The 22,686-nt window shown below is 43.3% G+C and overlaps 3 protein-coding genes across 4 annotated transcripts in view; 2 read left to right on the top strand and 1 right to left on the bottom strand.

The window, feature by feature from the left end:
• TBC1D14 (TBC1 domain family member 14) overlaps window positions 1-4,200 on the top strand; it is a 64,772-nt gene extending 60,572 nt beyond the window's left edge. For both annotated transcript variants that reach the window (XM_088163098.1, XM_014895318.2), the window contains exon 14: window positions 901-4,200. In XM_088163098.1, the coding sequence (XP_088019224.1) occupies window positions 901-926 (26 nt within the window). In that variant the 3' untranslated portion in view covers window positions 927-4,200. The remainder of the gene's footprint in view (window positions 1-900) is intronic.
• Window positions 4,201-5,490: 1,290 nt separating this feature from the next.
• On the top strand, window positions 5,491-11,712 carry TADA2B (transcriptional adaptor 2B). The gene is made up of 2 exons (XM_014895316.2): window positions 5,491-5,798; window positions 7,092-11,712. The coding sequence occupies exons 1-2, from the start codon at window positions 5,529-5,531 to the stop codon at window positions 8,082-8,084; spliced, it is 1,263 nt and encodes a 420-aa protein (XP_014750802.1). The 5' UTR covers window positions 5,491-5,528; the 3' UTR covers window positions 8,085-11,712.
• Window positions 11,713-13,480: 1,768 nt separating this feature from the next.
• Window positions 13,481-19,438, bottom strand: GRPEL1 (GrpE like 1, mitochondrial). The gene is made up of 4 exons (XM_014895317.2): window positions 19,357-19,438; window positions 18,375-18,543; window positions 16,785-16,866; window positions 13,481-14,399 (listed from the first exon to the last, which is right to left on the bottom strand). The coding sequence occupies exons 1-4, from the start codon at window positions 19,425-19,427 to the stop codon at window positions 14,053-14,055; spliced, it is 669 nt and encodes a 222-aa protein (XP_014750803.1). The 5' UTR covers window positions 19,428-19,438; the 3' UTR covers window positions 13,481-14,052.
• Between the last annotated feature and the right edge of the window lie 3,248 nt (window positions 19,439-22,686).

Genomic DNA, 22,686 nt, shown 5'->3' with positions numbered 1-22,686 from the left:
TGGCAACATTACAACTTGATACTTAAAAGCAGAAATCCACTCTTTGGGAGAAGACTATTTGTTAGGACACCATCATACAGCCATTTTAATCTTGAAGATCTCTGCTGCCTAAGTTTGGGCTCTACAGAAGTGATTGCATCTCTGACTTCTTTATTGGGGTTTAGCATGTGATTTCAGAAATTGTTTCATCGCATTAATTTCAATTAAATTCCAGTTTAAAGAAAAAAGATGTGTCCTCTGAATGTGGAAATCATTAGGTGGCTGTAGCAGCCGTTCATGTTGGACAGTTGAAACTCCCCTTTTTTTTTAACCTTCTTTGTTCAAAGCAGTGATACAGCCCACTTTGTGAGTCATTCCATAATAGAGCTCTTCCCATTTCATCTAATTGTTTTTTTTGCAGAGAAAATGAAAGGCAGTGTTAAATGTAGGGGTTGAGGCAGTTCAGCTGCAACTGGGTGTTCCTGGTTCTTTCCTGGGGTAGCAGTGCCTGTGGATGCTGGGGATTGTCATTTCTCTCACAGGTTGTTAATTTGTCTCACCTTCCTTAACTTGTCATGCGTGCATGAGGATGGCATTCCAAATCAATGCCCAGCCTGCTGCTGCTTGGCTCATGGGGAAAGAGAGACGGGGTCCTATTCTGCCAAGTACCCCAAACAACAGGCTTCAAAAGTGTGTGTTGGGGGAAGATGGAGTTTAAACCTTTGTTAAATCTGTTTCTATCCACTATGTCACAAGGATTATGGAAGAGCTCTCTTGTCAGTGGAGAGGTTCTCTAAATTTAATTACATTTGATAGTTAAAATAGTATTGCTCAGACATAATTGGAAACTTTCATAATTAATTACTGAGTAATTTTTAAAATCTAATGCTTTTCTTCTCTCTCATTTCTTGAAATGTCTAGATACTGGCTGCTCTGCAGAAAGATAACCGGGAAATGGAAAAAGGAAGTCCTTCACTCAAACGTTAATGTTGGGTTTGCCTCCAGTGACTCCCAGAAAAAGAGCTAAAGTGGCAAAATTATTGATTACTGTTTGACATGTATGAGCCTGCAAATCAAAGTGTTAGTTCGGAATTATATATAGTAGTAGAATAGCCTTAAAGGGGAGAGAAGAAAAACGAGGAGGAGGAATGAAAAAAATAAGAAAGGAAATTAGGGGATAAACCCCTTATAAATTAAACCTAGGCCTAGCCTTAACCTTGTAGTGGTATGAGCATATGCTGTGGAGAGCATTACACATTCTGTACTTCTGATTAGGGCAGTGAAACAAAATAATATCGAGGGTTTGGGGGTTTCTAAATTTTTTTCTTCAATGTTTGAAAAGACTGGACATTCAGCAATGTTGGTTGCTTTGACAGCTATTCCCATTTCATTCTTAGGCAGGATATATTTCCAGTACCTGTAACAGTAGCTGGATCTGGATTTTAGATAACTGGTGCTGGAATTTTAAATGATGTAAGGACCATTTCTTTAGAAATGCTGCTGATTTTGTAGGCTGTGGGTCCCATTTACCAAAGAAATCATATAGACATGTAACTACATTTCTTTCTTTAATAAGAAAAAGTTAAGTAGAAAGTGAGCTTGGAAGGGAAGTCAAACTAGCAGTGCAAAATTAATTATTCTTTGGGATGCCTTGGAAATTTATTTTTCCAGTCTGGATGCATATGGAGGAAGTTCCATCCATCAGACTAGATTCCAAACTCACCAAGAGGGTTCTAGTATTAAGGTGGCATAATTTCCCAATTGTACTTTTCCCTCTGTTTGAAGCCAAGGTCACATACTACTAAATGCATGTTTTCATGTGTTCCTCTCCTGGGGCGCTGCTTTGGGATGTTCTTGCCTACCAGCTGCTTACTCATGTGCCATGTGTCCAGTCATGGAGGTAAAACTGGGCTTAGCAGATAAACTGATGAATGGTTAAAAGCAATTTTGGTAGCTACTTTAAACCCAGCTTTGCTCACTGGCAGAGCTAAGGAGGAAGGGAGCAGATAATGTTTGCCAGTGTCACTGCTGAAAATAAAAGGTTTTGTGGAATCTCCTGAAGCTACTTCTGCTCCCACAGTGGGAAAGTTATGTGGAGCTGATCCATAGAGTGACAAGAAGTTTATTGGGAAATGTGCCAGACCACCATCAGGATAAGTACAAGCATCATTCCTGAGTGTTTTATCTGACCTCTAATACATGAGAGCAAGTTACAGCAGCAGCAAACTCCCTTACATGAATTCCTCATACATCTTAGATCCTCCCTGCATTCAGGTGAATGTTGAAGGGCAAATCATGAGTGCCTCTGATTTACAAGAATGTTTATTGCATAGTGTATAGTGTAAACCCTATTTTATACTAATGATGATCATTGAAAAGGGAAATGTAACTGAAGCAATATTTGTGTTAACGGTGAACCAGCATTACTAAATCCTCCAGCTGTGTATGGTCAGCAGTTTCCCAGTGCTCTCCAGCTGGTTTATGCTGATTATTTTGGCATTGTCTGAATAAAAACAAGAGGAATAGTTGCACACTGCTCAGCTCAACATAGTGTAAAGGACTGTGGGGCATAATCAAAACACTGTCCTTTGGTACAGACATTATTTCCATGAGGGATAATTTGATTGTAATATTAAGAGTGAGAACAAGATTCCCTGGTAAGTGAGGACTCATAATCACTTTGAAAGATGTGTAATGCAAATGCAGCCTGCAAGTCCAATACCTCATTGACCTCTTCTCCTGTCTACTTTGTGTAGCTGGTGTAATGGATGTGGATTTTTGTTAGTCATCTCAATTCCTCCTCAAGACACCACCTAGGTCATCACTTACTGAAAATAGTCGTTAAGATGTGATAGGAAATAGGAATTTGTACAGAATTTGTCCTCCAGTGACTGGTACTTGTATGCTCCATTGCTTTGAAGTGCAATAGAAAGCAGGAAGGTCAGTAAGTGTTTTTTAATATTACTTTTTCTATTGCTACAACAAATAATGCCTTTCCATAAAGAATACGAGAGGCCTACCATCCGAAACATTTGCACTATGCTTTTAAATGGTTTATTGAACACCGAGATCACTTTTTCCTCAATATACATGTTTAGGTGGTACTGTAACTGGCTTTGTGATTTAAGTCTTCATTGCAACTACATTTGTATTTTCTTTTAAAGCAAGTCTACAGCGTGGCTCATTTGTCTAGTTAAAAATGCATTTTTTAGCTACTAGGTATCTTGGCAGCCATCCACAGCCTGTTCTTTTTCTCTTCTCAATAAGATGTTGAATGTAACAGTGACAGTGGGCATAGTTGTGGGGAAAAGGCCTGCTGCAACACTTGTGCACTGTTTGTTACTTGCAAATGTAACTACTTTGTTTTGTGATTTGATCTGTTCTTAGAAGTTGTATATATTTTCTAAATGATTTCTTTGTGTATATAAGGTATGTTCTTTAATGAAGAAACAGCAATGCAATAAGGAGCTTTGCACAGTTTGTTTTCAAACAAAATACATGTGAAAAAAATCACCTGCCTAAACATGCAATTATTTCAACTTCTCAATAACTTGATTTGAAGGTAATGCTTGAATTTTGATAAAAACAGAGCTGAGTAGTAATGGCATAGAATTTCTTGCCACTGAGCTTTTCACGATTCTTGCAGTATACCAAATCTCTTAATTAGCTAATACAGACATCTTCTTTAAGAAATTCAGGGAATTGCATTAAAAAATTGACAATTTTATTGTTCAGGTACTTGAAAGTATCTGTAACAAGATGCATGAGATTTTCTTTCATGAAGCAAATGTCCCCATCAAGCATTATTTTCTTCATGGGTTTAAAGAAAAATAAAACTGCTGCAATACATGAAAAGTACCACTGTACGTGCAGCAGATCAGAGAAACCAGAAAACTCCAACCAGCTTTGGGATTCTTTATAATCTGCACTTTATAATAAAGCGGTTTTGCAACTTCAATCTGCAGTCAAGTCATTAATGTTATTTCATTTAGTAAACAATTTCATTTGGAAAAAAAAAGGTACCTTGTAACAGCTTATTTTTGAATGTTTTAAAACAAGAATGGTATATAGACAAGTGTTGGTACATCTCCTGTACATCATTTTTAAATTGGGTTATGTCGTCACCACATTTGTTTTGTTTAGATATGTGTATCAAACTGGAACTTTTTTCAACTGTAAATATATGGTTTTGTTAAATAAAGTCATGTAAAGTTATCTTAATCCACTGTTGTCAGTGTAATTCAGATATTAAAAATTCCAGTACTAGTCTTTCTTCACACAGGTGGCTTTAGCAGTTTTTGTCTGTTCAAGAAGAGGACTTTGGGCCATTTATGTAGTGAAGGTGGAAGACTTTTTGTGATGCTTTCCAAGTTCTCATGTTAAAATACCTGTTAAATTCCCTGAGACATTTAGAAGATCTGATACTTACTGTGCCTGTGTTTTTATCCCTATTCATATGTCTTTCTCTGGACTAGGCCTGAGGTCTAATAAATGTGTATTATGAAAAATAGTTGTAAATACATCTTTGTGACATGCTCAGAGCTCAGGAATGCTTAAATACCTTATCCTGGCTTTGTTTGCGAAGAGGAAATCTTAGTTTATCCCAAGTTCCATAATCACAAAGCATTTTTGTCCTCAAGGCAATATTATTTTACTTCTGCCATAGGCAAAACTTCAGAACTTGAAGTGAAGAAGCTTCCTGTTGCTAAAGTGAAAAGAGGTAGAAGGACCAAATAAAAGAGGGGAGAGAAGGCAGTGCCTGTGCTACAAGGGTGTGTGCAGAACACAGGCAAACCTTGACTGCCATGGTTCTGGTTTATCCAGCAAGCAGCTCTTCCTTTCACTGAAATATCTCCTGATGTGCAGAATTAGAACGTGAAATCAGATTTGTTCTCTCTAACACTGATTCGATACTGCACGATATTTATATTGTATCTGTTGCAGGAGTTGCACACCTGATACCTTCTTTTTGAGCGCCAGGATTTCGTACAGATGGCCGAGCTCTTTCTTCACACGCTTACAGTCCGTGGAGCGGTGACCAGTTCTCTCCGAGCAGTCAAGGTGCTTCCAAGCGTTTGGATTTCACGCCTTAGCCTGGTGTTTTCTGCGTGGGCTGAAAGGAGTAGAACTAAAGGAAGAACCGCTCTATTCCTTCACTCCTCCCCTGCCCGGGGCGGCGGTGACTCCGTTTGGGCTGTCGCGACAGTGACAGTGACAAGGCTCCTCCCGCGGCGGCCCCGGCCCCGCCCCGCTTCCCCCGTTGCCAGGCACCCGCTCGGCCCCGCCCCCTGCCCGTTCGCGGCCCCGCCCCCTGGCGGGCGGCCCCTGCGCGAGGGCTCCGCTCGGGGCCGCCCCTCCCCATTGGCCGCGGGAAGGGCAGACGGGTCCGGCTCGGCCAATCGGAGCCGTCCCCTCGCGCTGGCACCCCCCGCGCCCGCCAGCCCCGGTCCCATTGGCCGGTGCTCGCCGAGGCCCCGCCCCCCAAGCGAGCTGCCATTGGCGGTGCGGGCACAGGGGGCGCGGCCGCGCGCGCGCGCGGGCGGGGTAAGATGGCGGAACTGGGGAAGAAGTACTGCGTGTACTGCCTGGCCGAGGTGAGCCCGCTGCGCTTCCGCTGCACCGAGTGCGCCGACATCGAGCTCTGCCCCGAGTGCTTCTCGGCGGGCGCCGAGATCGGCCCGCACCGCCGATGGCACGGCTACCAGCTGGTGGACGGCGGCCGCTTCACCCTCTGGGGCGCCGAGGCCGAGGGCGGCTGGAGCAGCCGCGAGGAGCAGCTGCTGCTGGACGCCATCGAGCAGTTCGGCTTCGGCAACTGGGTAAGGGGCGAGGGACGGGGGGCGGGGGCGATCCTTCTCCTCGGACCAGCGGCCCTGACAGCAGACCGGGGCGCCTCCTGCGCTGCGGAGCGGGGCTGCCCCTCTTTCCGGGCGGGCTCCCGCTGGCCCGGGAGCGCACCCGGCAGCTCGGACCTGTCGCTACTCGAAGTTCTGTGTTTGCCTCCCGCCAGGCCGTCCGTGTCACAGATCTTGCACCTGCCTCTTACCATGCTCAGCCTTTGCCTTCAGTATGTTCACATGCGGGCTGGCTGCTGGCCTTCAGTGTCACTGCACAGCCAGACTTGGTTTTAAAAAGCAGCAGTAAGAGAGCATCATTTCACGATCACAGAATGGATTATGTCAGGTTGGAAAGGACTACAGTGGGTCACTCCAGAGCACAGTGCACAGGATTGCATCCAGACGGTTCTTGACTATTTCCAGTCAGGGGGACTCCACAGCCACTCCGGGCAGTCTGTCCCAGTGCTCAGTCACCCAGTCAGTGAAGAAGTTCTTCCTCATGTACATGCAGGGCTTCCTGTGCATCAGTTTCTGCTTGTTGCCTCTTGTCCTATTGCTTGACACCACGGAGCAGAGCCTGGCTCCATCCTCTGACACCTCCCTTCAGATACTGATGGGCATTGGTGATGTCCCCTCTCAACTGTCCCTTCTTGAGGCTGAACAAGCCCAACTCCCTCAGCCTGTCCTTGTAAGAGAGAAGGTCCAGTCCCCCAGTCATCCTCATTGCCTTTCTCTGGACCATTTGATTCATTTTTCATTGATTTGATTTGTTGTTACTTATGTTTTGCTTCATTAAATATAAAGACTTTTTCAAAACCTTAAAATGTCCAATCATTGCAGCTTGCTTAGTTCTTACATAACTAGAAAAGAATAAATATTGTTGCTTTTACAGTAAATACTGTTTGTTTATTTCCATGTAGCTCCTCAGTAATGTGGGATAAGCAAGCAAAACCCAAATTGTACAGTGCTCTTGGTGTTGGCATGGGACTTGGAAAGCTTCCTGGTTGTGGTGGGCTGGCTTTGTGGGAGTGCCATGGATGGTCAGGAATCACCATGTGGTGCTTTTTTCCTGGCTTACCTGCCTCCATGCACTGTAAACACTCATCCAGAGCTGAAATTGTAGAGCTGATAGGAATATGGCCAGTATTGCTGGAAAAGTTTAGGTACTGGGAGTTGGCTTTTGAGGAGCAAGGAAAAAGTCATGCTTTTTCCTGAGTGCTCATTACGCTGGAGATGTAACGGGAATCATTTTATCACTCCTTTTTTTCTGTTTAGGAGGACATGGCTGCCCACGTGGGAGCATCCCGAACACCGCAGGAGGTGATGGAGCACTATGTGAGCATGTATATCCACGGCAACCTGGGAAAAGCCTGCATCCCTGACACTATTCCCAACAGGGTGACGGACCACACGTGTCCCAGCGGGGGCCCGCTGTCTCCCAGCCTGACGACGCCGCTGCCGCCGCTGGACATCTCTGTGGCGGAGCAGCAGCAGCTGGGGTACATGCCCCTCCGCGACGACTACGAGATCGAGTACGACCAGGACGCCGAGACGCTCATCAGCGGCCTCTCGGTCAACTACGACGACGACGACGTGGAGATCGAGTTGAAGAGAGCTCACGTGGACATGTACGTGAGGAAACTCAAGGAGAGGCAGCGGCGGAAGAACATCGCGCGAGACTATAATTTGGTGCCGGCCTTCCTGGGGAAGGATAAAAAAGACAAGGAGAAAGCTCCCAAACGAAAGATCACGAAAGAAGAGAAGGAGTTGAGGCTGAAATTGAGGCCTTTGTACCAGTTCATGTCTTGTAAGGAGTTTGAAGACTTCTTCGAGAACATGCACAAGGAGAGGATACTTCGAGCGAAGATTCGGGAGCTGCAGCGGTATCGGAGAAATGGGATCACCAAAATGGAGGAGTCGGCAGAGTATGAGGCAGCCAGGCACAAACGGGAAAAGAGGAAGGAGAACAAGAACATAGCTAGTTCCAAGAGAGGGAAGGAAGAGGGTAAGGAAGGTGAATTTGCTGCCATTGAAAACCTGCCTGGCTTTGAACTCTTATCGGACAGGGAAAAGGTGCTCTGCAGCTCTCTGAACTTGAGTCCTGCACGTTATGTGACTGTAAAAACTATCATCATTAAAGACCATCTCCAAAAACGACAAGGAATTCCTTCAAAGAGTCGCCTTCCTAGTTACTTAGATAAGGTACTGAAGAAAAGGATTTTAAACTTTCTGACAGAAAGTGGTTGGATATCCAGGGATGCTTCATGAAATTCATCTGATCTGAAAAAACACAGCAGACGCCCATTACAGTCTCAAGGACTCAGTTTGTTTTTCCTTCCCTCCCCAAAGATACAGAAACCATGTCGCTTAAAAACACAAAAGAGCAAATACATAAACCTCCCCAGTCATCATGATCCATGGTGGTTCAAATAGACTGTTGCTTTGGATCATGGCAAATACTTAATTGTGAAACTTCTACATTGGATTTCACTGCTTTTGGTACATTATTAGAACAGATTTTTTCTTGTGAACTTTCTCAAGTCCGGTAGTCCCAGAGTAGTTGCTTTAGTCCGTACTATTGGATAAATGAATACCAGTGTAATCCTTGCTTTTCTTTGAAGCTAGGAGAGTTTCATTTGGTGGAAACTTTCTTCACCCTTTGTTTTGTTTTTTTTTGGCATAATGCTGGCAGCAAAGCGAAGCTTACAAAAGTCCTGTGCTCAGGAGCAGGTGAGCAGGGACTTTTGTGACCATTGCTAAGCTTTTGAACATTTTCCTTAGTAACTACAGCAAAGGCATGGGGACACCAGGATGAGAGTTCCTGTCGAGAGTACAGCAGGGGTGAGCCGTGGCAGGGAGTGGAAGGAAGGAAGGAAATGTGGTAGGTGAGGTGGCTCCAGGGACTTGTGCTGTGGAGGGGGGTTCTTGAAGAGTTCTCAGCTAATCTGGGCATTGCTTTGACCTGAGTTTCCTGAAACAGGCCCCTCTGAAGCTTTGACGTTTCCTGGTACTGGAGTGTGTGTCAGGAATCCCCAGCAGCTGTGGTGCTCTGCTCCAGAGGAGGGGTCAGCTACAATGAGGTACCTGATTTGGGCCCGAAATGGGGTATGGGAGAATAGGCAGTGAGGTGTTTGGCAGAAGCTGAGAGCCTAAGGCAGCAAAATCACTGTTCTTCCTTGTTGGGGGAGCCTGCTCCTCCTCCTTTGGGATCTTTACTGCTGAACTCATACAGGCTGAGGAGGTGCCTCCTGAATTTTGTTGGGAAGTCAGGGAAAGGGAGCAAGATTCTCAAATGGAGCCTGATTGCCAAGATTGGTCTTTAAAAACAAAAATAGCAATTGATGCAGATTTCGTCAAAATGCACAAAGTGTTTGGAGTGCTTAATCCAGCCACTGTAGGGTTCTAATTGCACATACCTTGAAATGTACTGGCCCAGGCACATTGAATCTGAATTTACTGACAAGTAGAAGAAGAGTGCACCTTGGGAGGGATCTCCTCCAGTTCGTACAGCTGCAGCCTGGAGTGCTGCTGGAGCTGGGCACCAGCTAGGATGTAACACAGCGGGAAACACAAATGTCAGACCCACAGTACTGTTCTACTAAGATCTATTAATTAAGGGTAAAATGTTGAAGGAGGATTAGAAAAAGATTTTTATGCCCATTTCATCCTTCAGTTCCCATGCTGGTATTTAATCAAATGAATATGGAATGGTGCTTTCCACGTGGAAGATGCAAAGTTACATGTGCATAAGCCTCTCTGCTGGTCGTGTCTGGAGCAGGAAGCTGTGACTGGAGCCAGGCTGGGCAGGTCTTCTAGAGTGCAGGGGTACCAAAACTTGGAACCTGACTGGCTTCAATATGAGTGCAAGATCTGGAAATGTCATCTTGCTTCGATGCTTTGGGCTGTAGTCAGTGAAGATACCACAAAATCCTAAAACAGTATTAATTCTACAGTTTGGCAGAGGTATTCTGATCAGAACCGGGTTTCATTCAATCCATCCAGCATTACCAAACTAGTGTTACCAGTGAGTTTAGAATAAAAGGGGTACAATTACAAAGCCAGCATTTCTAAGGAAAAAACCAAAACTCTAGTGCCTTTTTCTTTTGAGCTTATGATGTTATGTCCCTTCAAAAACGGTAAGGGCTATGTCCTCTGGGATGTAATACTTTGGCTTACCTGTAAGTGGTTTGTTGTGGCATACTCGAGACAAAACTGTCTCTTCTTGGCAGCAGTGAGCTAACTGCAATGTGCTGAGTAGCTTTAATAACCACTTCCACCCTATATGCATGTACAAGCAGCACACAAGTTCATAAGGTATAAACCCTTGGTTATTTTCTCTGTCCTGCTCCTGTGGGAAGGAAGCTCAGTCTTTCTTTTCAGCATTCTGGTTATGCAATTTGGTTCTTCCTGTAACTTGTTACCTAACTCCATAACATGCTGTTTTGAAGCCTCAATTCTGCATGTAGCTGGGAGTTTGACAATTGTTTTGGTTTTGGTTCTTCTGGGTTTTTTCCCCCTCAAATCTGTGATTTTCATATTTCTACACTGTTTTGGCACATCTAAGTTAAACTAAAGCAATAGCATAAAGCCCATCTGAACAATAACTTAGGAAAAAAATCTAGGCACCAATGAGTCATTTAAAAGTTGGAGTGAATTCTGCTTTTACACTTTGTAGCTTCTTAATTCCTCAACCTTTCCAAAATGTTTCTTTGGTGCTAGATGTAACTTATTGAACATCAAAATGAATGTAAAATAAAGTATTTTTAATGTATGCAATGTCGATATCAATATTTATTTTGTACTTGCAAGCTAACTCAAGGTGGTAAATGTTTGCTTTAGCAAATATTAGTCCCTTGGAAAGGGCTTCCCTAGAAGCAATGTCTCATTGTCAGCTATGCTTTTACTTTTAAAGGTGACTTGCACTAGAGGATGCTGCTGTTCCATATTTCACATGGAACTGATTTAGTCTAAGCATTCCTTTGTTATGAGCTGCTGGTTTTCTGTTTGATTGCTTATAAATTGAGATGCAGTTAATGTTAATCCAGCAATTTACTACAGCTATACTGCTTCTCTTCTATGGTGAAGGGGCTGAGATGGCAAAGAGCTCTTTCAGCTTGTATTTTGTGTTGATCTGGAAGTGCTTCCTGTACTGTACAAATAACCCAGCCTTCATGTTGCTAATGACAAGGTGTTTTACATGCTTAATGCTCTTTTCTAATTAAAGTTATTACTAATGATAGTATCTGTCTTAACAGCATTGATGTAAGCCTATGAAAAAGCAACACTCTCTAAGCTGTTGAAAATACTGATCTTGTGCTCTGGGTAGGGGCTGTGCTGTGTGTCCCGTCCCTGCTGCGTTGGAGGGAGCCTCCATCTCATTCCGTGTGCACTGCCCAGCACTGGGCTCGGATGCTGCAGAGATTCTGGCTACAGCCCCTCCTGCCCCCTGCTCATGGCAGAACCAGCACAGTGTTCTCACAGCTTGCACTGGTCTGTGACCATCACTGCCTTGGAAATCACCCAAACTCAGCACTCTGCCCTTACTCTCCTGTGCGGCCGCTGCGTTTTGATTCCTTTGCAACTGGAACAGGCTTCACGAGCCTTCTGCTTTACTCTTCTCACAAAATGTTTGTGCGTGTGCCCCAGTCACTCCTAAGTGATGGCACATTAAATACTGTGAAGCAAGATACCCCATGAGCATGTTCAGCTCATCAGCTTCTTTCTTCTAAAGAAAGGGAATGTTGCATTCATTTGAAGTTTACATTTGTAGCTGTGCCAGACACACAAACGCCTGTGCTGAAATCACACAAAGCCTAACTGATGTTGTGCACACTGCATTTTACTAGATTTTTGCATTGTGTATTGGCAAATAAACTTGTATTAACGTTTCTTTCCATGACTGATTGACAATAATGTAGCTTGGGCAATGAGAAAAATGGCTTAAGCCTTTGCAATAACAAGTGGAGATGCATTATAGCTAAATGTGATGGGTGGAAATGTCTATGAAATAGCTGGTACTGCTGGTAGCTTTGTTGGGTGCTTGAATTTCAGAACTACTTTCCTCTGTTCTTCGATTTCTTCAGTGCTCTTTCCTGGGGTGTGGCAGAACGCACAGGTGGCTGGAGCTCTCCCTAGACTGACCCACTCCATGCCAAAGCCTCTCTGAGGACAGGCCAGGGAAGGGGAACCACTTTAATGACTCAGTTACCAGCTTTAAAGATGAACCTTGTGCTGAACATTTAACAGAATCTTGTATTTAAGAACACCCTGAATTAATTGATACAGTCCAAAAATGACAGTTAGTGTGAAGCACTGGGAAGCTCATTAACAAGATCTTCATCTGCTAGGGAACAAGGTGTCCCTTTTGTTTTAAAACTCCCTACACTAAGGACGTTATTATTACATTTAGTTTAGATCTAGAGGGATTGGGAGGGGACAAAACAACACATGACAGTTCTTAGGAGGTATATAAAATGGAACCTGGTCTCATTTTGACATCAGTTGTGAGAATAGATCCCAATCACAGTGCAAGAAAACCATTTCTTCAATCCTACTTCACACAACTACAGCGTGCTGTTAAACACAGATGGAGGAACGATATTTCCAAATTCAACTTGAGTATACGGAATCCTCTTTTCCCCCCCCTGTATTTTTAAACTCGATCTTTGCATTTTTTTCCCCCCGTACTTGCTTAGTTTTTAAAAAATAACATTTTAGTTGTCTTCACACATCAAAAAATGACTTTTTCCTCTGCCTAGTCGAAGCATTCTTAAGAGTTGAGAAAGAAATAATCCTTAAATATGACTAACGTCCAAACAGTTCAATGTACTTAAGCTGTTCCTGGTTAACTGCTTAATTCCCATGGGGGAAACCAGCACTGGGAAAAATGTCTTGAGGAATGAGTAATCACTTCTCACCATGAGTAGGTCCAGTGTTCAGTAAGCTCTTGGCAACTCTGCATCTGAACCACAAAAAATATAATCAACACCTGACCTTAAGAAGCTCCGTAATCCATAATAACCAGAAACATGGTAAAAAATTCAGAAGTACTTACTTTTTACAGGGCCTAATAACTTCCCTAAGTTTGAAGATTCTGTCCTGTGTGTTATTAGTGTGGGCTTTCAGGATACAAGAGGACAGATCCTTTGTCAGTTATGTAATTTGCCAGGTTCCACCCACTCCTATCAAAGTAACCAGACAAACATCGTTCAGATAATCATGTGTTATATTAGCCTGATTATGCAGGATTGGGAGCAGCAGGTGGAGTTAGACCTGGCAAGGGAAAAGTTCTGGTGCAACCTAAGATCCAAGCTGAGTAAATATATGAAATAATGAAAATGAAACTAAATTCACACTTTTGTTTGAGCCACTTACATGCAATTATTTATGTAAATCTAAAAGAAATCACATACCCAACTCTCAGCAACTCACTTCTTTGGGTGTTCTGGCTCTCAGCAGGATTGTAACTACAGTTTGCATAACAAACTGATTGCAAAGCTGGAAGTTACAAGACTATAAAAATTGTTTAAACCAATTTATACATTAAATTAAAAATCCAGAGATAGGATAAATTCTATTGGTTCTTCAATGCCATACAAATATTAGATAGTTTTCTTGATTCAATATTAGTACAGGACAAAAAGGTTGAACAATTACAAAAGATATCTGATCTCTATTGCCATTTATTTACAGTTCAGAATTCACACAGGTTTCAGTTTTGGTTGTTGAGAGAAATTATTTTTGAATAGACAAAACAGGGCATTTATCACATCAGTGTGTAAACGCTGATGGGTGCTTGCAGAAAGCAGGTTATTTGTACATCACCCACTTCTGCAGTGTGAGATTCTACAAAACCAAAGGAAGTGTTTGAACCACTATCTGCATTTTCAATCTACACACAGTGATAAACTTGAAATTGCAACATTCTTGTGAGCGTTTAATTCTTTCCAATTTAATTCACCTTCTCAGGAGCAATAGTTGTAAAAAACATTATCTAATCTAAAGCATTAGAGGGCTTAATGGCTCTTGTAGTTCACTGAAGAAGAGCTTATGGAACAGTGATGTTGAAGGCCACTAAGCAGGAGAATTTCATCAATTACTTCATTTTTACTGGGAAACCTCAACCAACTCATTTAAACCTCTCGAGGAGCAGAGCAACGAGGGAAGCATGGTGTGAGAGAAAAACCATCCAGCTGTTTAATAGTTGTATGGCATCTGAAACTCTCAGCTTGAGCAGCTAAGCGTCCTTGACAACCCCCACGAGGGCGGGCCGCAGCGTGCGCCCGTGCAGCTTATAGCCAATCTTGGATACGAGCGCGATGGTGCCGGGCTCCTGGCCCTCCACGGGAGCGTGGAACAGCGCCTCGTGCTCGTACGGATCGAACTTGGCTCCCACAGGGTCCAGTCTCATCAGGCCATGCTTTTTGAACACTTTCTGAATCTGCATTTCTGTCATGACAAGACCTTCGTACAAGCTCTTCAAGTGAGGATTGTCATCCTTAATTTCTTCTTTTGGAACGCTTTCTGTTGCTTTCTCCAAAATGTCTGCAACTTCTAGTAAGTCCTTACAGAAGCTCTGGATCCCTGGAAATGCATAAAGGAGGACAATGGGATTAGTCCACTGAGGGAAACAAGTGTTAAAAACCCCCGACCTCACAACCCCAAAAGCTACAGCAATAATCTGCACTCAAAGACTTTTAAGAAGATACGTGATACTGTAATCATTTGGGGTAAAATATCCTTTCCAGTTTTGGATGATAATAAAGAACTATTACAGATACCTTGAAATCCACACCATCTCCTCTACTTCTATGAAAAAAAAAATGATTTCAACTCAAAACAGTTAAGTTATGCTAATGACCTAACAATAACAGTTAAGATTCTTACCAAAGTTACCAAAACCTTCAGATGACCATGTAATTTCCTCATGTCTCTCTCATCATCTAACGTTCAAAGCATTATGTCGCCCTATTCCTACCCTTTAATCTGATGTCATAAAAAGATTTGCAGAAGACAAAGCATGTAATCAGACTGATGAGGATTTCAAGAGATGAACAAGGATTCTTCCTTGAATTAAAAGAACTTGCACCTCTCCCTCCCACTGCAAAACTCTTTCACAGAGTCATCAGCTATGCCTTGCAAATACCGAGCAATTTCCAAGTTAATCACAGTCCTTGTCCGGAAGCTATTCTCTGGCTCACACTAGAGAGAATCTGGACTAATCTCACTTAAGGCATTAACAATCAAGAAAAAAATCAAAACAGTTCAATAAAATAACACATTTCTACATAAAATTAAGCAAAGGACAAACAGCACTGGGTTTTAGTTTGGCTTTGGGGTTTCTTTTTTTAAGCCAGAGTCAGTCTTTTTCATTCTAGCTCACATTTTGGATGTTTTTTTTTCCTTACCAAGAAGTGATATGACCATTAACAGAGGCCAAGTCTTTGGTTTAAACAAAAAAAACCCCACAACTATGGAAGTACCAAGATTTGTGGGGATCAGATAGTTCTCAGGAAAGGGTCTCTGTAACAACTGCACAACTCTGTGGAGACTCAAGCTCTTTACAGAACAGTAACTAACAATGTCCAAGTAAAAAGCCTGTCATGGTTTTAAACTAAAACCTAGAGCTGTGGTTGGAGCTGAACTGTACCAAATAGAAAAATCAGCTGTCTAGTTATCTAGATCAAACCAAGCAACTAAACTCTTCAGAAGGTGGTTTGGTTCGGTTTTTTATTGCATACATTATATTTGCAAATATCCCTGACTGCAACTCAGAATTTATGCAAGTCTCAGAAATTAGTTTCTCTTTTTCCAACAGAACAAGTAGTCATATACAAGCAGTAAAACTTACAGATTATATGTAATCTAGTTTTCAAGATAAATTCATTTCTATTGTAGCACCTCTGAGCCTCAGACATGACTCCAAGTCCTTTGCAGTAAGTAGAACATTAGTGATACAATGCTTATTGCAAATCACCCTCCGGATGAAGCACTCAAACACCCATGAAAAAGAATACAAGAGTACTATGTACTTTTTCTAACAGTACACATTAACTGAAGACCCTGTATTCAGAAATTAGAACTTGAGTACTGAGAATTAAAATACACGGCTGTGTATGGTGTGTAAAAAGAGCAACTCATTTTTCAAGGCAGAGTGGCAGTCAAAGCCAGGATAAAACAGCACTCTGCTCCTGCACCATTTGCACATAATTTCTGTTTTCCAGATTTGTGCTGGAAATGTCAAAAAGCTAAATCAGATGTTACTAGCCTGGCTCTTGAAGATATGCTGCTAACACTCCTCACAGCCAGTGACTGTGCATTCTTAACACTGGAAAGAATTCATTAATTTAGAGGTATTACTTCTATTTGAAAGCTATCGCCTTCAACAGATAAAAGGCAAAAGAAAAAATCCCAAAATATCACACAAGAATATCCCAAAATCAAAAAAGAACCAAATTCAAAACAAACCCCAAGAACAAAAAACAGCCCCCCCAAATAAAACCAAACCCCAACCAACCAACCAACCAACCAACCAAACACAGCCCTCCCGCCCAAAAAAGAAAACAAAAACAACCAAAAACCCAAACCACAAGTCAAACCAATATTCCATGCTCTTGGTCAGATCTGAGACCAAAATACGTGAAAAAGGCAAACTTCAGGCTGCAAAACTTACTAAAAAATATACTAATGCAGTACCCATTGTAGGAAACCAGATACCAAATTTAAAGAAAATGTCAGCTGCTGACTTCAGCAGTTTAAGTCTTGCCCTTGGCTGGGGAGATGGTGACAATTCTGATGCATATTGAGGAACTGTTCAAGTATCTCTGCCTCAAATGCATTTTTTAAGCAAGTAGTCAGAATCACTGGGAAGTATAACTTGTCAATACTGCAAGGCCAGTCAGCTTCATTTTTCCAGGCTTTGCACTTCCTGGGTCTTACTGAGTAAACACCAGAGGAGCCTCCACTGACCATATAACTTTGCCTCTTCTACCAGTTTCTGGCTTCTTTGCCTCACGTTTTCTGCATCTGCCAAGGCACGCTTGTACTTGTCCTAAAGAAGAAAAACCAGTAACAGAAGTTATTCCTCCTAGTCAGGCAGCTGACAGTAATTCAGCATATTTGGTGTAAAACAGCATTTTGAACAGTTTCACAGCCTAAATCCACCATTTAGGCTAATCTGAAACAACGTGCCAATTATCACACCATCCCCTCCTACCAAGACAAAAGTTTGCTTCACTTCACAAGGACAGAAAGGAGGGAAAGGAAATCAATGGCTTTCCAAACTCTTAGTATTTGCCAACAGATTAGCTGGAAAAAAATTCATTCTACAGATATATAAAGTTTTATGAACCTAGTATTTCTGCTTTATTTTCTGTGTGCTCCCAGAAATCCTTCATCAGTCATGAGGTACAGACACTACAGCAAATCAGATTCAACCCAGCCATGACTTTCAAACCATCTCTTCCCTCTCCATACACACCACAGAGTGCCTTCCAGTTTTCTCAGTCTTTGCAAACTATGAAGCCTAACTCCTCTGTTGTTTAGGTCAAGTTTTGGTCTATTCCTAGAAATATGATAATTTACCAGCAGATGTACTAAGATGTGAAGTACAATAAAATTAATAAAATAAAAATTCACTCTGAGTTCTTCACCAACTAACCCTGAATGACTTCTACACTGAATATGCTTGAGCTTTGTATGCCAGTGAAGAATCTCCAAACAGAATAAAAACAGTCAACAAGCTGCTTGAAGAGCTGCATTAGGCAACCAACAGCAAAGAAAGACATTAAATGACATCTCAAATTTTTCCTGTAGAGCTTTGGGAAGGGCAACAGAAAGCAAACTCAATCCACACATGATCCACAGGTGCTGGTTCTATAGAAGGGGCTACGGGCTACCTCTTGAAGTCTCAGATGGTCTAGAAAGACATTTTATTTTATTACTTTATTTTAAAGCACTCATTAATGTCTTTGCTTAATGCCCACCTCTCAGGGCATCCTTGAACTGCTGGAGTTGTGCACAGGAGAGAATGCAAGATATACCAGGCCACACAGAAGGGATGTGATGTTCAGCCTCGAGTCTGAAGGGCTCTCAGACAAGGTTTGAAACTTCCTAACTAAGGCCTAAGTACACTATTGTATAAAAGCTAAGCATCATTAACTCTGACCTTTGGAAAGTCGACAGCTGTTTCCATTAAGTCTACTCTTACCACACACAAAATGCACGTACCAGAGACACACTCACACCCTTGCATGGCTCCCAGAAATTAATTCTCCACTGAGCAAAGCCTATGTAAACTCAGTAACAAATTTTCAGGCTGGAAAAGGTCCAATTCCATCCAGAAACAGGAAAGAAATTATTCAAGATCTTAATTTTGGACCAGGAATGCACCCCAGATCTTGCAGTACATGTACTCTTAAGTTTAAAGAAATTACCAAATTGTGGATTTTATACAACTAAACAGGAGTCACATAACCAGACTGTGAACTGAGAACCCACAGTGCAGGCTCTCAGGCACAAGATTTGTAATGTGTGTAACCTAATAACCCAGATACTTACAGTAACATCTTTTAGTTGTTCTTCCAGTTTGGCCTTCTCTTCAGCTAGCAATTTTTCAGCAGAGCTGGGTTCCACCTTCTGCTCATTTTGGCTCTGACTCTGGTCCTCTTCCAAGTTCTGGCCAGTATTTTTTTGCTGTGTTGCTGCACAAAGCAGTCGTGGAGATGTTCTAAGGTAAAAAGATGGACATTATTATTCTGTTGCTTATTTTGTAAGATATCAGCATTTTCTAGACATACCAGACACTTTGACGCATAATGTCCACAAAATTCTCACATCAAAGCACGAATTCATACAATTCTAAGCATGTGAACACTGCGTGCAGAACCCGCGTCAAAAGCAGATCTCCGGCCATTTAAACTGTAGCAGAAAATAACTGCTGCGAGATATCAGCTTGTAAGTGTCCACTACATTCAGTTTATAGCCACAGAACTTTTAAGGGGAGTATATGTTTTCAGCACTGTGCTCTATCAGAAACAAATTCCGTGATGCAATCGCCGGCAATAATCTCCCTGAAAACAAACGCGCAGAACAGAGCTCGGCCGCTGGAGCGGCACCCCCGTGCCGCCTGCCCCCGCTGTACAGCGAGCAGCGCAAGCACGGGCCCGCCTGTGTAAATAATGACTCTTCACCCCCTCCTGACGTTTCCAAGGCTGAGCCACCCAAGGCCGAGGCTGCGGGATCAGCGCGGCGCTCACACGAGGGCTCGTATCCCCGCCCGCCGCATGGGCACTCCGGGCCTGGAGCCGTCCAGGCTCCCCGCAGTGCCGGGCCGCTCTCCCGGAGAAGGGCAAGGCAGAGCAGCCAAGAGCGGCGGGGGATGAGGGGCCGCCCCCCCTGTCCCGGCTGTCGGACGGGGCTCCCCGGGCTTGAGACCCCAGCGCGGCAAGACCGAGCCTCGCTCTCCTCCCGGTCTGGCGGTGAGCGCGGCCCCGACCTGAGTGTCTGGTATCGGGCGAGCGGCGCGGCACAATCCTCTCACCTCAGCGCGACGCTCAGTAACGGGAGGCGCGGGCGCAGCGCACCCCGCACGCACTGGGCCACGGCCGCCATGGCGCTTTCCTGCCCACCGGCAGCCTCGGCCCGCCCCCCGGGCTCCGCCAATCAGCGAGCGGGCGGGCCTGGAGTGACGCGTCCAGGAGCCAATCAGCAGGGCGGACGCGCCGCCCCGGCCCGAACAGGCGGCTATTCCGGGGCGCGGCGGAGAGCCCAGAGGGGCGCGCGCGCCTCGCCCCACAGTGACGCGAGGTGGGCGGGGCCGCGGGCGGGGCGCGTGCCCGGCGGCCATTTTGTCTCGTGACGGGGAGGAGGAGGCGTGGTGCCGTGTGCTGGCGCTGTCGTGTGCTGGCGTTCTCGTGTGCTGGCGTTCTCGTGGTTCACGTCATTCCTGCCCCCCCCCGTGACTGGAAAAGTTTGAAGATTTTAGCTCATTTTCATTGCTGGATAACCCCGTTACCAGTAACACCCTGTAGCACCCATCAGCAGTTTGCAAACCTCCGCACAGAGGTTTCAGTCCACACACGCTGCCGGTAACTGCTGTGTATGCTCTTGCTGGACAATAATTTAACTTAACGAACTCATGACCTTTCATTAAAAAGATTTCGTTAAATGGGATAATGCTGCTAATCCACTAGTTCCAGATCTGGCGGCCTGTTTGTGCAAGTGTCCTGTGTAACTGGAGGTGTGGGAACCCTGCTCTGTGACACTGGGAATTGGTCAGTTGCTTTGTCAATATCTTGTTAAAGGGGAGGGGGAAAAAATCAGGGTCACGTATTTATTGTACAGCAGGGAAGTTGAGTGCTAGATTATGCACAGATGCCTGAACACCAGCTGTTAGCCTGATTCCTGCATGCACTTGTGCACTCTCCAAATTAAATCTGAAGGATAAAGATGCAAATTCCATCATGCAAGTTTAGTAGATGTTATATTCAAGTGAATAATTAAACTATGTGCTGCAAAAGAAGGTGTGGAAGACATTTTTGGCTTGCTGCATGAGAATCCTGTGGGACATTGCTCAGTGCAGTGGAGCTTTGCCAGAGCACACCAAGGTTCCACCACGGCCTTTATTCAGCAGTTTGGTTTGCCTGGGATGAGCTGGGGCTGTGCCACAGCCTGTGCAGAAAGCAGGATAAACAGTACATGAGGTCACAGGCCTCATACCACGGCAAGTTTAGATCCCAGTGAGTCTTATTTTGCTGATGGCTGTTGTGTGATGTGACACTGGTACAGTCCTGTGGCTTGCCTGTGCAGAACACAGCAGAGGAAGGTTGTGTGCCATGTCCTGTCCACATGGAGTGGTGGTCAGTATTATCTGTCTTCCAGAAAGCTGATGAGCCACAAATTTCAAGCTTCATCCTCAGAAATACTGAAAGAAATAATTGAGGAAATTTGTTAAGATAATGCCGAGAAAGAATCAGAGAGAACAAGGAGAACACCAAGAGCAGCTATAAAGGATATCCACAGAAAGCCACAAAGAGATGAGATAGAAAAGGCAATTGGATCTTTAGGTCTGATGTTTTTAAAATGTTTCCTGAAAAGATTATTCCTTACAAAACCTCGACAAGCAGTCTGTCTGTCTGATCTTTCTTGTTAGTTGTTTTCCCCCACATCTTTGGATGGAGATTCCTACTTCAGCTTGTCTCCATTTCTTTGCTGCTCACCATCTTTGGAAGTTGTGCTTGATTAATGATTGATCACAAAATCACAGAATTGATAACAAAAGGTTGAGAAGAACCCACTGCCAATGTGTTTCAATAACTGAGAATATATAATAGACTTAATATGTCTGGAACAATATCCTTCCTGTACTAGAAGCCATTTACCCCAAATGACATTTCACTGGTCTTCTGCAAGTAACCTTTCAAGATAACACACAGTGAAAATACATTTTGTTGTGAGTCATGTAAATTGAACAGCTTTCATGAAGAAACTGCAGCTGGCTTAGATGCTGATGGGTTAAGCCTAAGCAACATCTGCAGCTTCAGAAGAAGAACATGCAAGTTTAGTGGAGCTTGTTTGCATCATGGCTGATGTTGGCTGTGAGTACTGTCCCGCTCAACTTTCTCATGTCTTTTGTTGTGACTCAGGCTATTGCAGGCTGTTCTGGTTTTATTGCAGTGTCAGCTCATGAGTTGGGTGTTTTTAAACTCAGCTACTGAGTATTCAGCATCTGTTGCTGGACCTGGTTGGCTGTCACAGTCTTCAGGAACAAGCACAGCTTTTTCTCATCCAGTTTTCTCCATATCAAGCAGTCTTTAGTTCTTCACATAAATACTGGGTTTGGATACAAATTGAGGATAAGTAATGCTTAGTCTGAATTCTAAACAGTCAACCATCATCCCTGTATAGGCCATTCCCTTAAGAGTTGGACTCAATGATTCTTGTGGGTCCCCTCCAACTCAGAATATTCTGTGATTCTATGAAACAGCTGCTACTTTTCAGCTTGTGGTTTGAAAGTGACTCTAATCTCGAGTTTCTGTGAGCTGGTGGTAGAATCAAATAGTCAAGATAACATTCCCACTTCTTCTAGTGATTAGCTTTGCAGTCTTGGGAAGTTACTTAACCTCATTTCTGGATTTCTACAACTACAAGTAAGGGCAGTAATCTTTCAGTACCTTCCAAGAAAGTTGTCTAGTGAGCATGAGGGAATTCCTGTGATATTTTGAAAATTCAAAATATCAACTGATTAAGTCTCTCTTTTATTATTAATATTGCACTTGCAGTAAAAAAAACCATAATCCTTTAAGATTAACAATGCCATAAATGTAAGATTTGTGCTTGAAGACCTGAAAAATTAAGGCATTAAAAATTTCTGCTTCTTTAAAAAAAAACCCCAAACCTTGTTCTGTCTCCAGATGATAAGATGAAGTTTATTGATATTCAAGCAGCAAACAGAATGTCATTACATATGTGTTTCAGATATGAACTTCATTATCAATGTTTTGAGGGTAAAGGAAAAGGCTATCGTATCCTCTTCAATCAAATGTTATATCCTAGGCAGAACCAAATATTGAGCTGTGGTGGGAGCAGGTGTGGTGGGGAGGGGCAGAACAACCAAAAATATCTCTGCAAATATTCTAGCAGTGACCTTTCAGGCTAGTAACCAGGAAATACCTACATCAAATTAAAAAATATTAATGCAGCTGTAAGACTGTTACTGAACTGTATAGCAGTGAAGACAAACATTACTACTTCTGCCCTTTAGAAAAGATCACAGATCAGACCACATAGCCACAGTATCCCATAGTCTGCTCTGGGAAGATGCTTAGTGTCAAATTAAGGGACTGATCCTTGTGTATAAAATAATAGCAAT

Source organism: Sturnus vulgaris, chromosome 4 (assembly GCF_052056855.1).
Source record: "Sturnus vulgaris isolate bStuVul1 chromosome 4, bStuVul1.hap1, whole genome shotgun sequence".
NCBI classification, from domain to species: domain Eukaryota; kingdom Metazoa; phylum Chordata; class Aves; order Passeriformes; family Sturnidae; genus Sturnus; species Sturnus vulgaris.
Note: the sequence above shows the minus strand (reverse complement) of the source record. Positions and strands in the feature narration are given on the sequence as shown.